At 42.7% G+C, this 18,341-nt stretch overlaps 1 protein-coding gene across 1 annotated transcript; it reads left to right on the forward strand.

Moving 5' to 3' along the window:
* The first annotated feature begins 1,248 nt into the window (after positions 1-1,248).
* On the forward strand, positions 1,249-10,084 carry LOC123138787 (probable proteasome inhibitor). The gene is made up of 10 exons (XM_044558665.1): positions 1,249-1,411; positions 6,543-6,729; positions 7,721-7,888; positions 8,204-8,257; positions 8,349-8,402; positions 9,139-9,216; positions 9,305-9,333; positions 9,419-9,476; positions 9,556-9,633; positions 10,003-10,084. Exons 1-10 carry the CDS (start codon positions 1,249-1,251, stop codon positions 10,082-10,084), a joined length of 951 nt encoding a protein of 316 aa, XP_044414600.1.
* Positions 10,085-18,341: the final 8,257 nt, after the last annotated feature.

An 18,341-nucleotide genomic window follows, 5' to 3' on the forward strand; every position in this document is an offset into this window, starting at 1 on the left:
AGTTTCTCGGCGTATTGGGCATAAGCTGGGTAGCTTTGACTAGGCTCTCAGCAAAGGGTTCCCACCGTCACGGCCCGTCAGCTGTAGACAGCCATGCCACATGGCTCGTATTTGCCGGGTGCATTTGAATAGGTTCTCGGCACACTACGCATAAGCCGAGTTCTTTCATGTCTGCCGAGTGCATTTTGCATGGGGCTCGATAGTGCCTCCCATGTGTCGTGTCCTGTTGTTCATCGAGAGGCAAACTCGAAGAACGCACCTTTTGTTGTGATCCCGTGTTCTGGTATTCGGCAAACAAAAAAAGAACTCAGCGATTTTTTGAGTAGTGTCTTTTTGGTGTTTTCTTCTCTGGGCCGGCGATTCGCTTCACGCGGCCCCTGGTCTACATCGACGACTTTCCAACCGCTGCTTCTACAAGCTTCTGGGTACAAAAATGTTTGCTCAGTCGAGGCGGCATCGAGCTATGCTCACGATGCCCCGCTGGTGGATTCAGGAGGAAGAAGACTTTGGCTCCCCCAAGAATTCAAATATAATTTTATTTTCTGTGCGGGTGAGTTTGTGAAGACATGTGTTACTTAATATATCTGGCTTAGGCCTTCTCGAAGAAGAAACTAAAAAAAACTTAGTGCCATAGGAACGAACGTGCAAGCATTCAAGGTGATGATGGACGGACTGTGAACTGAAACTGAAGACTTCGCTTTGACTGAAACTGCAGCGACGACTTCCTTTGGCAAAGTCACTAATCTGCGTTCGGGCAAGCCATACTCAGATGGGACAGATCTCAGTTACTACTACTTGTTAGCCTTTTTCATTCCCCCCCCCCCCCCCCCCCCCCCGACCCAGCCTCTCATCTGCTCCCTCGTCCCCTTCCTTTTCTAGGGCGCCGTCACTCCACCGCCGCACCGTCCCACGCCGCGCCGTTGCTCCGCCGCGTATCCCCAGGACTCCCTCCCATCACCGCCGCAGTCTCCTGCCCTTCCCCGACGTCTGCCCGGCATCACTGCCTCCGCTCTGCTCGCCGCGCCCGCACGCCCGACCCGCCCTCGCTCCCTCCGTTGCTCACCTCCAGATCCATGCCTGGTAATATGGAATTTCTAATCTGGACGCCGTCTGTTGCTGCCCAGGTAGCCTGACGTTGAGAGCAGTTCGTCAATAAAACAGGTACTTCTCCAGAACGCCGCGAGACCACCGCCTCCACGACCGAGCGCAGTGACCGCCGACCGACGCCCACAGCGTCAGGAACTCAGGATGGTGACCGCCGAGGCCGCGATGGCGGTCCTGAGGGCCGCGCGCCCCGTCTTCCGCGGTGCCCACGACGGCATCGCGTTCGCTGCAAACGCCGCGTTCCTCGCCGACGGATACTCCCTCTGCGCCGCCGGTCCTGCCGCGCTCGAGGATCGCCTGCCCTCAGGTGCGTTCCGCCTTACGCCCTTAGCCCTAGGGGTTATGTTATGTACGTATATGTGTGTTTTCTAGTGTGAGCGTAGAGTAGCCTGCTAGTTAGGATTTGACGGACCCATGTTTAGGGCTCGTGTTGCATATCTGATGATGATTCTCCTGTTGAGTTCCCGAGCAGATAGATGTAGATCGATGGTTCGGCTATATTTAGGTGTAAATGAGTAGCAGCTTCTTCTATTTCAGGCGTGGTTGATTTGGGAAATGTGTCCCTGAGTCAAACAGTTTGAAGGCTTAATTGTCAACTTAATTCAGTGAATCAGTCCCTTCCCTAGATTTATCATCTATGGTTTGATCTTCTCTGGTAGCTAGTACTCCTTCCATCCAAAAAAGAAAGAAGAAGTTGTAATCAAAGACACCTATATTAGGACGGAGGGAGTAATATTGTATGCCATTTTAGAATTCTGAATCCTTTTCGAGCTGGAGTTTATGTTTATATGTTCTGAACTTCTGATCTAAAATTAGCAGTTCAATCCATGCAGTGGAGAGTGAAATTCCTGTTCCGGAATTGATAATTTAAATTTGCCTGTGTGACTGAACTTAATAGGGTACTGTATGTTTTCTTCTTCTTTTTTGCGAGAATAGTGTACTGTATGTCACTATGCTAAATTTCGTAAGTTCTGTATTGAACCTCTGGCTTCAGACTTGGATCACTACGGAACTACATAAGTACTACTACTTGATCGTTGCAATGTTATGTACTACTACATAAGTACTACCTTCTGTTTTCCCGCCTAAAGATATAACATGTCAATCATAGTATTAAATAGTGCGTTATCTTGGTGCTATAGTGTTTGCAGGGGCCTCGCGCCAAAATGCATTGCATACAATTTGGCATCATTTAGCGCGCTATAACGTCAATTTAGCGCCAAACATAGAATCACATAGCCAGCTATTTAAAGCTAGGATCTCAATATCCACCTTTGAATTTACAACCTTTGTTTATCTCTATCCTACATAAATCACAATAGCCACCGAATCGTATGGCCAAAGTCCCTGGATTAATTAATTCACTCAGCCTTCCTGATATTCATGCCGCACATTACTTGCCAAGTGAAGAAATAAAAACAAATGGCATCACGAGCCTTGCCAACCTCAAGAAACAGCCAGCAAATTCTAGTCACCTCATCATGTGGGCGTCTCTTTAATTATTCGACGGTTTGCTTGCTACCTTGCTTTGTGCTCGCTAAACATGGCAGAATATTTTCAACATAGTAGATCAGTATGTTGTAGTGCTTGGCCCGCATAACTTACCAAAGGCTAATATCAAGTACTTTGAACCTTAAACAAACTTGGTTACGCAAAATAATCCTAACACATGCATGTAACTGAACAACTCAATTTGAACCGTGCATCAATTAAAACATAAACCTTGAAAAAAATACATTTCCTGATGCTTGCACATGCTTGCCATTGTATTCACAAATCCAACCACTTCCTTCTGTGTTAGAAATTATTAATTGAAACAATGATGAAGCGATTGGTTTTAAGGTTATATACCAAGGTACATTTCAATGTTGAAGTCTTCTTTGATTGGATTGAAATATCTTTGAAGGAATTTTTGCAGCACTTCTGTTACACATTTATTTTCATTTGATTTTTGGCAAGGACTTTTTCCTAGCAACAGGCAGGAACGCCACCTTTCTATTGAACAAGAGTCTAAACCTCTTGCAAATTGCCTTTTGCATATTGTATGCGTATTCACTCTCTCAAACCGTTGCAAAATAACATCATTGCAAATTCATGTTCTTCGGATTCTCGTGAAATTAAAAAAGGCATTGTTACTTTAGTATATAATTTCTACTTTTGTCGTTGTGCACTCGAGAATCCATCATTCCAAAAATTATGTTTTTTTGGACATAAGAGAGAAGGTTCGTATTACTCACGTGTTTTGTATTGTAAAGGCCGTGATTTACCTGCTACTTTATTGTTTATTTGACTGCAAACTTTACCTTCCAATTGAATCAATACTTATTTGCAAGGATCTACTACTTTATTGAGATGGGTCAGCCACTCAGCCCCTTTATATCGTAGACAAGACATGACCAAGAAGCCGATAGATCTATTCAAATACATGACCAAGAAGCTGATAAATCAATTCAAACTCTACAACATCTAAATTAACTAGCACTCTAATTAAGGAACAAAACATCACATATGATGAGTTAGCCCACATAACATATCTCCCTTCCTTGAAAACCAGCATATATGCAAGTTGTAGGTTGTCAATTACCTCCTAGGGGCCTTGGGTGATATCAGTTGTGGAGCTATCTTTTTCGTAGTCATCAGCATCGATGAAGAAGAGTCGCATCCACTGGTGATCCCGATCATAGATCTGTCGCAGTTGAGGCAAAGGCCTTGACTAAGATATTCTGCAAACTCAGCTGGAGTTGGGCGTCGAACCTGTTGTGGTGGGGTTGGTTCTGTAGTGTTCAATGGAAGAACATGTGCTAGTAGTGGTGTTGGAGAAGAAGGTAATTAATGTAACTGCATTGACCGCACGAAGATCAGAGGGGTACATGGCCCCGTAAGGCCAAAAGGCTGGTGTGGTGATGTTGTTGGAGGGAAATGCTGCTTCTCATAGGCCTTGTTAAAGGATATGGCGGTGTGGAGGTCTGATGGCCGTTGAAGCTCAACGTCAATACGAAGACCATGTACCAAAACCGTTGTTGGGGTCATGTTAATGGATCATTGTTTGGCACTTGACCACTAGCAACCTGCTGGTGTAGTCTGCAAGAACGGCAACTTGCTCAAGGGATTTGCAGGAAGTGCCCAACTAAGCGTGGTAGGCCTCCTTGAACTGCTCCCATGTTGGCATGCCAAAGTCTAGCTCAAGCTGTAAGTAGCACAACCGAACCTCATTGGTGGGGTGGCAGGCTATAGTCCAAACCTTGTGGCATCATTATGTGCGCTATCCATGAAAAAACTACTTGCACATATTGAGACAAGCAAGGGGATCGACTGCGCCATCATATATATGTTCGGAAGTCGGGCTTGTGGAAGCGTGGCAATGACAGAACAGGATTCTGAGTCAAGGTGATGGTCAGTGGAGGTGGCAGGAGTAATTTTTAGGTGTGGCAGAGTTTGTGAAGGAAAACATATATAAATACAACTATGTAAGAGCGAGATCACTAGAATACTAGATATATACTACTTGTGCAAAAAAATACGACTACAATCTAAAAATAAGTACTAGCACTCAAATATCTCACTAGATATTTTAGTGAGTTGTTGTCACCGGTCGACGGCCCACACGCAGCGGGTCGCCGCCTCACCGATTGACGGCCGTTGGTCTCCACCTCCTGCTGGGCCCTACCGCTGCTGTCACGCATGATCATGTTTTATGAGTACAAGAGTAGTTTTAGTCGCAAGTTCGGCCATATCGCTAATACTATGGTAGACTCGGGTACGTGCATTGACAAGGCCCAATAAAAGGTAGCTTTAGACCTAAATATTGACTAGTGCAATATGTACGTATATGTACAGCAAGCAGCAGCGTTTATGTATAGACCGCGTCAAACATAACCAAATAATTGCCTTCACCATTGGGGATGGTTAGGCAAGGTCAGAAGGGAGGTGATGGGCGGGGTGGTTCCGTAGATGGGTTTGAAGGGGGGCGCGGCCATAACGGCATATGAAATAGGGTGGCAGGTGGAGGCGTGAAGGAGGTTGTGATTTATAGCTGCTGCTTCTCATAAATCTTCGGGTAGGTGGGTGGAAAATCAGGGAGGGATTTGAGCTATGAGGTTCGGGTGCAAGGTAGCTAGCGGCTAGCCCTGATTGGTGTTAAGGGGCAGCTGTGGCGAGTAAGGAGATGGCTCGAGATGGTGAAAGGGGGATGGAGTCTAGTGGTGGATGGCAAGAGTCGGTACATGGATGTGTTGGGAAGGCACGTAGGGAGGAAAGCGAGGGGGTGGGGAGAGGGTAATCTAGCCAGCGGGTAGAGATCGGGTTGTGGCGGCTGTGGCGATTACCCCACCAGGTGTGCATCGTTGATGGGGAGGAGGGCCTGGGACACAAAGGTGTAGTCTTGGGCGGCAGCCACGGCCGCTAAATCTGGTGGGTGGCAGGGCCGACAGTCGTTGCTTGAGCGGCGTCAAGCACTGTACTTGCCCCGCAAGGAGCATTTCTTGCTTCCCTCATTGGCATGTGAAGGCCTCCAATTACCTCATGATGAGGTTCATCTGCTCCAAAGCCTCGATCTTGATTTCTTTGCCCGCCATCATAGATGGACCTGATACCAAATTGGGATGTTCTACTACATACATAACCCACCTTAATTACTGAGAAGTACATAAAAGAAAACGGCAATATTCTTCTCAGCTTTATTTAGAGGGTTCGGCCCTTCTCTAAAGTATAGAAAAGAGTACTTGACCAACAATCCAGTACATCTGTTAAAATTCTAATACGGTCTCTAAACTGACTTGACTCTTTGCTAACAAATTTGCTTAATTAACTAGGACACTAATTAAGGGATAAGACACCATGTTTGATGGACTGACCCACATAACATTATTGACTTACGAAGAAACATGATTTTATTTGCTAAAAATAAGAAATGGGGCAGTTTGATTGGTTTTCAAGGAACCGGTGGGAAAAATTCAATAAAATTGAGATGGTATGGGGACAGAGCTTACGTGGTGAGGTGAGGGGAGTTGGAAAAAGACAACGTAAGGCAGACCTTACCCTTTTTATAGAAAAGATAAAATTGGAATTATTTTCAGGGTCAAACTTATCTTAATAGGCGGGGCATTGAAATCTAAATTTTAAAACTTAGCTTTACGCTAAATAGTTGTTACCAATAGTGAGGGACAGAACATCCGGTCATTAAGCGAATGGAACCTGTGGCTTTCTTTTCCTGCTTGCATTGTGGAACTAATGTACCGGTCTTTCTAGCTGGAATATGATAAACTGTAAATATCTTATGGGAGTTTAAAGTCTGTCTAGTTGGTTCACTCAATGGGAATTAATTAAGTTATATTTTCTTGTGAGATGAAAGAGGAAAGTGACTCTGCAGAGTCCTGAATTGCATTGTAATTGCCAGCCTTTAATTATATATTTAATGTTTTTATTTTGCTTGATTCTAGACGAGGTGGAGGTAGGATTTGAGGGTTGGAACAGTATGTACAACTGCTATGCCTTTTTGTACTCCAAGGAGGAGGAGGGCAAGAAGAAGTGCATCTTAATGGAATGTCTTGGGATTGCTGACTTCCTTGCTATTAATGCGCGGGACCTTGAGGCACAACATAAGAAACCCTGCAATGTCCACATAAAGTATGTTCCAGTCTTGTTATTATTGTTTTATATCATTCTTAGATTCCATGTGCTTTTCTTATTATTGTTACTAGAACACATGTTACTCGCTTCACACGGAAATACGTTCTGTGATCTAAGACATGTACATTATGTGGTAATCTTCATTCCAAAAATATTTCAGTCGGTAGTGATGATCTTTTCACCTTCCCACTATTTGGTTACTAACAAGTGGGGCTAAATTAGAAATTTGCTTTGCAACTATACATATTTCAGTTTGCATGTTGATGGTCGGTTTACTCTATCACCATCGTTGCCACCTCGGCTGACTAAAATATTTGGTAACATAATAACATGAATTGTAAGCCATGCTATTTGAACTCAAGACCTGTTTCTTTGGGCATATGATGTATATAACCAATACTGCAGCTTTGCTACACATTCCATGTCCTTTTTTATGTGTGGAGACATTTTATATACGTAAAGACTATTTCAATGGTTGAGCTACTGTGATGGTTTTTTGTGCTTTGTTGTATGCACATTCTTTTTGTTAAGTCCCTTCACTTGTACTAACTAACATTATAGAAACGATGTCGCTATAACCGGAACAGTATAAATGGTGTAACTAGTAACGATGAGCTAGACTTGTAGAGCCTGTTTATGAATTCTGCCAACCTGTTAGTGTGCTTGCTCTAGTCCTGTATGTGATGATTTGGGTTGCTACAAATATCTTAGTATAGAAATGTATTTTGTTCGATTGAGTATGATTTTCTGCACAAGATATGGATATGGATATCCAGTATGATACAAGGGGCAATAAATAATACGAAACCTATTTCTGATTTATTTCTTAAGCAAGACTTAGTGCAGCCAAGAGGACAATTTTGTCATGTTTAGTTTATCATTATGTAAAATATTTTGGGTACTTGCTCTGTTGACTGGCCTTATGTTGAATTGTGTGGATATTCCAGTTTATAGTTTCGAGTTTTTGACCCTGGTTCCTTGTATACAGTGTGAAGGATTTCTTCTCTGAAGAACAGACCAGGAATTATAAAGATTTGTACAAAAATTTTACGGACTTCATTAATATCCTGAACTTAAGCTTATTGGCTGAATTGAATGGTAATGATGCTGCTGCCGCCCAGAATCCTAATGTTGAGAGCAGTTCGTCAATAAACAGGTATTTCTATGCTGGGTTTTAAACTTGTGGCATGTCCCATCTCCATCTTTGACACTAAAAAACAGACTAAGTTTCTGGTTATCTCATCGCAAACAAACAATCTACTATATTGCCCTCTGTAATTACTTCCATGTTGCACTTTTACTTGGTACAAATGAATTAATATCATTATTTGTGGAATTTGGGATTTTATGGTAATATTCTGATGATTTTCCTCCTTTGCCTAAAGTTTAACTTCCAAAGCTTTTCTGTTGTAGCCGACTCCATTTTTTAATAATTCTCTAGCACGTGGCATTCCTTTGTATTTCCTTGCAGTTCTGGAAATGTTACGTTCGAAAACCCAAGTAGAAGGATAACTGAACCAGCCGGGTAAGCATACCACCATTTGTATTTCCCGTTCTTCTTTTGTGTGGCATTCCTTTTATTCACCTTTTTTGTACTTTGTTGGAACTTCTTCCAGTTCTGAATGTGTTCTGTGGGAAAACCCGTTTACAAGGATGATTGAACCTGCCGGGTACGAATACAACCATTTGTATATCCCTTTTTTCCGTTGTGTGGCACTTCTTTATTCACCTTTTTGTACTTGTTTGTCACTTCTACTTCCAGTTCTGAAAACGTTCTGTGGGAAAACCCATGTATAAGGCACACCATTTGTATATCCCATTCTTCTGTTGTGTCGCACTCCTTTATTCACCTTTTTGTACTTTGTTGTTATTTTATTGAGTCCTGTCCAATCTGATTAGAAATCTCTAAGGCTTAGCCACTAGTGAGTCTTTTCTAGTTTTCTTCTACTTCATTCATGCCTACACCGCCTTCAATGACAAGCTGAATGTCTTGGAACATACCTTCGGTCCTGATATCAACTGGCCTTGTTCACTTTTCATGGGCATGCATGTCCTTACGCATATTCTATTGCCATCTAATTTGGTACGCATATATATATAAGAACATCCTTTTGCTCTATACTTATACTCTGTCCTGTCCTTTTGCTACATCACGCATATGATTATTTATTTATTTGAAATTTGGTACATGTGCCTGAACTGACACTTTATAGTACTCTGAATTTCCTAAGAATTTTCTTTACAAGTGCACAAACTAGTGAAGGGGCCAGTTCATGTCAACTTAATTTCGGTTTTACCAAAATTTGCACTCTCTAGCACTCTTTGTAGGATAAATAGGCTACCAGTGAATTGGTTATAGGATATTGATAACGGGGCTAATATTTCCGTTTATGTATTGTGGTACAGGCTGATTTATCCTCCAGTAGTTCCGGTTGGTCATGATGACACCTTCCCTGTTCCTGGTGTTGGCTTCTACCCTCACAGGTCTGTCTCCAGCCATAATATACATGTAAAAGCATCGACAGATCAGTTCTTCCGCACATAATAAACCATTGTGTCTTATTTTTTGCAGTGGTGGGACAGGTGGTAGTATGCACGTTGGTAATATGTTAACTGAGTATCTGTGGAATCTCTTTACATTTGCTCCTCTGTACTGTCTAACATGGAACCTATTTGATTACTACAGGTCCAAATGATCCACGCTTCTTTCCTACAAATCCTTCTACTCCTTTTGGTGACCTTGGGTATGTTCATTTTTCCTTTACTAAATATTCCATTGCAGTATTTGTTCTGTCATAAACGGAATCAAATATTTCATAATAGGAGTGTACCGCCCGGTGGTCGCTACGATCCAATTGGCCCGCCCGATGTTCCAGGATTTGAACCATCTCGCTTTGTGAGGTAAGTTAGCTTTACTTAACATTTTCTATAGACCCACTTTATGCTTGGCAACCGGTAAGGCTCAAGATGGTCTGTTATTGTACCTGACACTACCGCTTTAGAAAGGTTTGTTGTCTCAAGTAAGAAACCAACCGTTCTTATAGTTCATTTTTTCGCGCTGATTACTAATTCACATCCAATGCAACATCTAGCACAATACAAATCTCTATATATTCTTGTGTCATGGAAGTCATTCAACACAGTTCACTAATATATAATCGAAACAACTATGCTTATTCCTAGTTGCATCCTCCTGGGGTTTAGGGGTGGTCACTGGCTGAAACTCTGATGAACAGCTGATGCCAACCTCCTGGTTTTCTGTTGACGCAGGCATTCGAGGCATTCAAGTCCTTCAGGTGGAAGCACTCACCCAGACCTTGAGTTCTTCCAGCAAGGCCCAGACTTCTTCTGAGACTTGGCTTCATGACCACCTGCACCTTGTGCTGAATGACTCTGCTTTGTTTCTGCTGTGCTCGATCGTGAACGCTTTGCGGCACCAATCTGCTATGTATCACAAATTGTGTTTTAAAAAGACTCTGCTTGTGCTTGAGAACATGAATGTAAACTACCGTATGGCTGTATTCCCATTCCAAACCATGCTTTGTCATATTCGATTGTACAATTGTATGTGGAGCTGTCTTCGTACCCCTCTGTAGTTCTTATCTTATAGCTAAACTACTGCTGCAATGTCAGTCTTGTCGCCGCCTAGTAGGGTCAAAAGTCACCACAAAGATTTCTACAATGTCTTGTTGCCACTCGCCCTCGCTCTCGTAGCGTCATCATTGCCGGCGCACCAAAACTCCTGCTTGGTAGCAGCGCCGACCGCCCATCGCAGCACCCCTGGTCCCTCTTCGCGGCAGCACCACCGTACCACCACTGCTTGCAGCATCGCCTCACCATGGTTGTAGCCTTGTAGGAAGCCCGCTGCCCCCCCCCCCTCCACGCTCCATTCGACATGGCTTGCAGCACGACTCAGTGTCGTTGTAGCACTATGGGTCATCGCTTGCAGCCCTGGTGATCGCCATTCGTAGCCCAGCCCGGTCGTCGTTCTACACCAGGTGCTTGCAATCTCTTATAGCAGTCTTCGGCTTCCTCGCAGCAAAAACACCGGCGAGCTTCGAGCGGCACCGGCTGCCCTCTATAGTGGTGCAATTTCTACTCATAACAGCTAGGTGAGGTGCTTGAAGCAGCGATGATTGTGGGTATGCCGGCGACAGGAAGCTTCTCGTGATGTGCAGATGGGGAAGAAGATGACGGATAGGGAGAGGTGAACTTGTTATAAATAGGCTAGTGAGTAGAGTGTTATTATGTGGTAATAAAATAATTCAATTTCTTTTGTCGAAAGGTCGCAGGTATTTCGCGGCTATACTCATGATTTGGGGATTTTGTGAAACAAGGTAGGTGTGGAGAATCTAGGAACAGGATTCACAAGAGAAATATCAACTAGGTTTGGGCCCTCTATTTTAGAGGTAATATCCTACACCTGCTGAGTGTTCTAATAGTGTTCTAACCAAGTCTCGTAAGTGTTGACACCAGATTTGGGCATAGTCAAAAACTTGATTAAGATGGCCTCAAATAGAAAAGTTCTCAATACGAGAAAGTGTCATATCGTCAAAATGAGAAAGTTTCATGATTGGGTCATCATCATCCGATCTCATCTAAAAGGCCGAAACTATGCTTGAAATACTAAAATTTTGTATTCAAAGTACTGTTCGGCAGATTATGCCTTCAAGACAACCTCGTACGAGAAAATGTTCTCTTCTTCTCAGTCAGTGTGACCCATTGGTTGGGCAGAATCTTCAACAGACTGCATTTTCCTTGTGAATAAGAATAGACGCGAGGGAAAATGGGGTAGGGTTACAAATGCACACAGCAAAGATTTTGAAGAGAAATTATTTTCCAAAGATGTAGACTTGGACTTTGAGTAATGTTTGGAGAGAAAGAAATGACCAGGACGACCTAGTACATAGAAGGAAAAATACTAGATATCATGATAAGCATTCCATCCGTTCGAGACAAAAACACAAACCCTAGATCTGAACAAGGAGCAATGAAAAACTATGAACCGCATCCAAGGATTTTACCTAACGGTGAAGATCTGATAAATACGGTAAAATCATATGAAAAATACTGCGGATGAACTCGAACAATGAGACGGAAGCATGAGTTTGTGCTGCGCATACTCTAGCTCGGCGATGTGCAGCCACTACGGTGGCGCAGGGTGGAAGATGACCCATGGCGGCGAGGAAGGACTTCGGCGACCTCCTTCCTGCAGCTAAGCAGCGAGGATGATCGGCGTCGTCATGCTCGAGGTGGAGCAGTATGGTAAGGGTTCAGAGGAAGAAGATGGTGGAGAGACATAGGGAATGACGGTGGACGGGGGCGGCGCATTATTTATACGCTGGAGGAAATAACCGCACTCGATGAATCAGATCGGACGACAACAGTCAGAGGACTTTTGTGATTCAACGGCCAAGATTTGATGGCAGTTGTTGAATGGCACATGGTAACCATCATCAAAGACCTGATCTTGACTTGGGCAGGAGATCCCAAACTTTGGACGATTTTCACCAAAATTGAGTAAGTTCAGACCGAAACTAAATCATGGTCAAGGACACCAGATAAGTTACATTCCAGATAAAATTGTGCACTCATAACAGAATAGCATAGACTGGAAGAGATAGATAAGAATGAAAACATGGTCATGCACATTTAACTCCGACCAAGAAACCCAACAATCCAAAGAGAAAGCTATGAGTGAAATGCGTTCGGACAGAAACACAACTCAGAACAACATGAAAGAGAAACGTGACAAAGAAAATGTGGTGTCATGACCCACTGTATAAGAACTGTATGACCCCGAGCGTCGCACGACTGGTCGTGGCACTCAGTAGTCTAGTTCTTCGTTAATGTATTCACTCCCAGAAAGAAAAGTTTACTTTGTGGAAATTTTCAAACTCCTCGAGTGTTATGCACCCTTTCCTTTTAAGATGTGGAAGTGTTGGTTTGGGTGCCAAGTCCAGCTTCATGCATGTTTGCGAAATCTAGGATAGTTAGTTCACACCATAACGCATGGAATCTTTTCTCGTCGAGAGGCTTGGTGAAGATATCGGCTAGATTGTCTTCGGTCTTGACGTGACTGATCACAATTTTCTCTCAAGAAACATGATCGTGAAGGAAGTGATGTGTGATCTCAATATGCTTGGTGCTAGCGTGTTGTACTGGATTGTGCGCAATTTTGATTGCACTCTCATTGTCGTAAAATAAAGGAATCTTCTTGACCTTGACGACATAATTCTTCAGAGCCTGCTTCATCCACAGTAGCTCAGTGCAACAAGCACCAGCAACAATATATTCGACCTCATCAGTAGATAATGACACACAGTTATGCTTCCTTGACGACCAACATACCAAAGATCTCTCGAGGAAATGGCATGTCCCCGGGTATATTTCCTGTCAACCCAGTCACCTGCATAATCTGAGTCTGAATATCCAATGAGGTCAAAATGTGCTCCCTTAGGGTACCATAAACCTAAGGTGGGGGTGTGAGCCAAATATCTCAGAATACACTTGACCGCTTGGTGACGCGATTCTTTTGGTGCAGCTTGAACACGAGCACACATACAAACACTCAACATAATGTTAGGTCTGGATGCACATAGGTAGAGTAAAGAACCAATCATCGAAAGATAAGTTTTCTGATCATAATCTTTACCGTACACATCAGCATCTAGCTAACCATTTGTAGGCATCGGTGTTTTATAACCTTTGTGATTGCAATCGGACATCCTGAACTTCTTCAGACAATCTTTGATATATTTATCCTGTGAGATAAAAGTGTCATTCTTCTGTTGACGAATTTGCAATCTGAAAAATAACTTTAGTTCACCCGTCATTGATATCTCATATTTCTTGGACATCATTCGTCCGAATTCCAAGCTACACGCATTGTTAGTACAGACGAATATAATATCATCCACATATATCTGGCACACAAATAAATCACCATCAATAGCATGTGTGAATAGAGTGGAATCAGTGGATCCTGGCTTGAACCCCTTCTCAGGAAGAAACTTCTTCAGAGTGTCGTACCAGGATCGAGGGTCTTACTTGAGCCCATAAAGAGCCTTTTTCAACATGAAAACTTTGTTAGGGAATTGAGGATTTTCATAGCCAGGTGGTTGTCTAACATAGACCTCCTCATCAATTTCACCATTGAGGAAAGCACTTTTCACATTTGTTTGATATAGCAAAATATCATTGTAATTTGCATAAGCAAGAAGAATGTGAGTGGCCTCAAGATGGGCAACAGGAGCATAAGTTTTACCAAAATCTACATTCTATCTGTGTATACCCTTGAGCAACCAATCGTGCTTTGTTTCTTACCACAATACTGTCTTCATCTTTCTTGTTTCGGAAGATCTATTTGGTACCGATGTTATTGTGCTTCTCAGGATTCGGTCGATTGACCGATTCCCACACATCATTAAGCTCGAATTGCACCAACTTTTCTTGCATAGCATTCATACAATCGGGATCATTCATGGCCTCTTCTTACTTGGTAGGTTCTACTAATGACAGAAAAGAGAAATTGCCATAGTAGTTAGCCAAACGAGTGCGAGAACGAGTTGTTGGTCGATAACCTAGATTCTCGAGATCTTCGAGAATTATTGTAGGATCAACTTGATTTGCAAACTGAGGATGAGGATTTCCTTTTGAATGACATTTCCTTCATAATCGGCATCTGGATTTGCATTCGCATTTCCATTTCCATCAGGATTTTCATTTTGCTCGGCATTTGTATTGAGATTGATGTTTGGATTCGGAGCAACATTTTCTTCGGCAAGAGCTTGACGTGTTCTTCTTCGAACAATGGGAGTATCATTGTCGGAGGAGTCAAGAGTATTTCCTTCGACGGGCCTGACCTCGCCAGTGGCCATTTGCGGAATAGCTTCCAAAATTGGAGGTTCGTCTATCACATTGAGCAGGTGCACCTTTTGAGAGCCGTTAGATTCATCAAACTGCACATTCACCATTTCCATAAATTTCCCGTGATGAGAGTATAGACCTAATAAGTATGTGAGTTCGAGCCATAACCAAGAAGAAAACCTTCATGTGCTTTAGGTGCAAAGTTGGAATTATGATTCATATCATGAATGTAGCAAGGTGCACCAAAAACACGCAGATAAGAAACATTTGGTTTCTTGCCGGTGATAAGCTCATATGAAGTTTTCTTAAGGAATTTGTGAAGATAAAGACGATTCACAACATGGCAAGCTGTGTTAATAGCATCAACCCATAAACAAATGGGAATTTTGTACTCACTGAGCATTGTTCTCGTCATCTCAATGAGAGTTATATTCTTTTGCTGAACAACTACAATTTGTTGGGGAGTGTATGCACCAGAGAACTCATGAGTGCTACCATTTTCATCGAGAAAGTCCTCAACATTGGTATTTTTGAACTAAGAATGTTATCACTTCTGATATGCTTGATTCGCATGTCATATTCATTCCGAGGTTTCTTGGAAAATATTTTGAAGATGTCTTGGGTGCAAGTCTTGTCATCGAGAAAGAAATCCTATGTATAGCGAGAGAAATCATCAACAATAACCAGACCATAATGACTTCCACCGAAGCTGGCAAAATTTTGAGGCCTGAATAAATCCATATGAAGAATTTCTAGAGGTCTTGTCGTGGTCATGACAACTTTTGATGAATGATGCTTCTTGGCCAATTTACCGGCCTCAAAAGTAGCATACAGATGATCCTTGTCGAATTTCACACCAGGAATGCCACGGAGATGATTCTCCTTCACAAGTATTTGTAAATTACTCATACCTACATGACCAAGTCTTCGGTGCCACAACCAACCTTCAGTTGCTTTTGCAAGCAAGCAAGTTTGAACTGAGGGACCCTTACATAGAGAAATCCACAATATACAGATCACCTTTTCTATTTCCCTCAAAGATGAAGGAATGTCAGTGGCCATAAAGACAATGCATTTGGTGATAGAGAACAGAACTAGCATGCCTAAATCACAAAGGTTGCCAACTGACATGAGGTTGAATCCAAGAGACTAAACAAGTAAGGCAACATCAATGTTCTTGACCTTGGATATAACAATTTTACCTAGCCTTATTACCTTTCCTTTGTTGTTGTCACCGAATGTAATATACTTATGAGATGAAGAAGTTAAGTTGGGGTCGACAAACAATGACTTGTCTCCAGTCATATGACTAGTGCATCCACTATCCATGATCCATCCAGTACACCCGGAGACATAGTCCTGCAGAAGAATTAGGCTTTCTTAACCACCCACATCTTTCTAGGTGGCTTCGAAACATATGAACGAGCAGGATATGATTTCTTTTGGTAATCGTGAGAGTTGATCCTCGAAGAAGATCGAGCATAATCAAATGAACAAGCACTGAAATTCTTCCCAGACTTATGAGCATAATAGTTTGAGGAAGTATGCATATATTCATTCTGTCGAGCCTTCTCGAGTATGTATCGAGCATTTTTAGCCGCGATGGTTAGTAGCACAGTTTCTGGTAAAGACTCGATAGTTTTTTTTGGTACCCAGATAGTTTTCTTTGGGCAAACATTCCTGCACTTGGGACCAACATAACGAGCAAAAACCTCATCATGTTGGTTCTTCCAAATTTTGAAGTTGTCCAAAGAGTCATCATATGAGTATTGAGGAATGGGGCATTCATATCCCGGATGTAGAGCGGGATCGATCGTCTTGCTCTTTGCCAGCACCCACACAATGTGAGGATATTGATCAGGTTCCCAATAAGTGCCATTGTCATTGAGTTTCTTTTTGAAACCCAATCCCTCTTTCCTGGGATTTTGGTGAAGGATAGATTTCCATAACATCTCATAGGGTTTGATGCCCTTTGAGACTTTTGAACATTCTTGTCTGAAGAAGATCCTTCGACCTAGCATTTTCATCGGACACAAATCCATTTTCCTCGACCGAGGGGTTAGCATTCACAAAGGATTCAACATTATTACATTCAAGGCACTTTAAGCAAGGTGGTATGAATACCTCAATTTTCTCCTTGAGTTGTTGGGTGAGAAGAGAATTTTCCCTGATTAAATCATCATGAGCCTCTCTCAGCAAATCAAGTTCATGTTTCCTTTTCAGGTAGTCATAAGTCAATCTCTCATAGTCGGCTGAGAGAAAATCATGACGGTTAATCAGTTCTTCCATTCGAGAAGTGAAAGAGCAGTGCTCTTCATCAGAGACTAGTTTTTCTACATCTCCTCAACCAACAACCCTTCGGATTTCGTGAGATTTTTCTTAATTTTTTCGAGAGATTTTTCTTGCTTCTTAGCAATTTTGATCAGCTTAGCATGATCATCCTCATTAGAAAAAATTGATCACTGGTGTAAACCTTGTGATGTTTGGAGGATATGTTTTCCTGAGATGCTTTAGCCATGAAGCAGAATGTAGGAGTCTTGTTGTCGCTTGAGTAGCTCTCGAAGAAGAACGTGGTTGGTGTAGTGTTGCATGCTATGCCAGCCATTCCAGAGTCCGAATCGTCATCAGACTTGGCAACTTCTTTGGAGTCAGATGATTCTTCCTCGTCGGAATCCATCTCCTTTCCTATGCATGCCTTGTCCTTGCGAGAGGCATTCTTGTGGTTGGACGAAGACTTGGAGGGATTTCGTGAAGAAGATCTTGACGAAAACTTGGAGGAACTATTATTCTTCTTGAAAAACTTCTTGGATTTCTTCTCGTCGTCTGAGTCGTAGGTCTTGATCTTCCCTTTACCATGGTTGTTATTCCCTAAATCAAACCTTCCACTTGCTCGTATCCCAGCTTCCCAGAGAGGGCAGTCTGAGACGAACTGTCCTAGTTTCTTGCACTTGAAACAGGTGTACTCTCTGGTGGGCTTTGGCGAAGATTTTGACTTGCCAGAAGAGCTTGATCCTTTTCCCTAAAACTGTTTTTTCTTTGGAAAACGCTGGAATCTTTTAGTTATCAGTGTGAGGTCTTTGATGATTCTTTCAGGGTCATAAGAATATTATTCGATGTTGTCTTCTAAAGAGGAATCACCTACGACCTTGAGAGCGTGAATCTTCTGGTGACTGGAGCCATAGAGATTTCTCTTTTCCTCTTCCTCTTCCTCATGGGGGTTTAACCTTTCCATGATATCAACAGAGTCAAGTGTGCTGAAGTCACCTCGTTCACGAATCATCAGAACAAGGGTATCAAAGGAACTGTCAACAGACCGGAGCAACTTCTTCACAACTCCATGATCAGTGATATCTTTGGCGCTGAGACCTTGCAGTTCATTCGCGATGTCACTGAGGCGATCGACGGTTTATTGACAGCTTTCATTGCCTATTCTCTTGAAGCGGTTGAACTTTGCTCGAAGGGTGTCAATGCGAGCTTCTTTCTGATTTGAAACGCCTTCATTGATTTTCTCGAGGATATCCCACAAATCCTTCCCAGTTTCCCACTAATGATACCAAAGAAACTGAGTGCGAGAGAGATGACCACCAATTTCATCTTTGGCCTGAGTATCCATCTAAATGGGTTTCTTCTCATGTTCAGTGGGGACTTGAGGTATTTCCACGGTGAATCCATTCAGCACCACATTCCACATCTCATCGTCAATTGCTCGGACACAGATCTTCATCTTCTCCTTCCAGAAG

This window comes from Triticum aestivum, chromosome 6B, assembly GCF_018294505.1.
Source record: "Triticum aestivum cultivar Chinese Spring chromosome 6B, IWGSC CS RefSeq v2.1, whole genome shotgun sequence".
Taxonomy (NCBI): Eukaryota; Viridiplantae; Streptophyta; class Magnoliopsida; order Poales; family Poaceae; genus Triticum; species Triticum aestivum.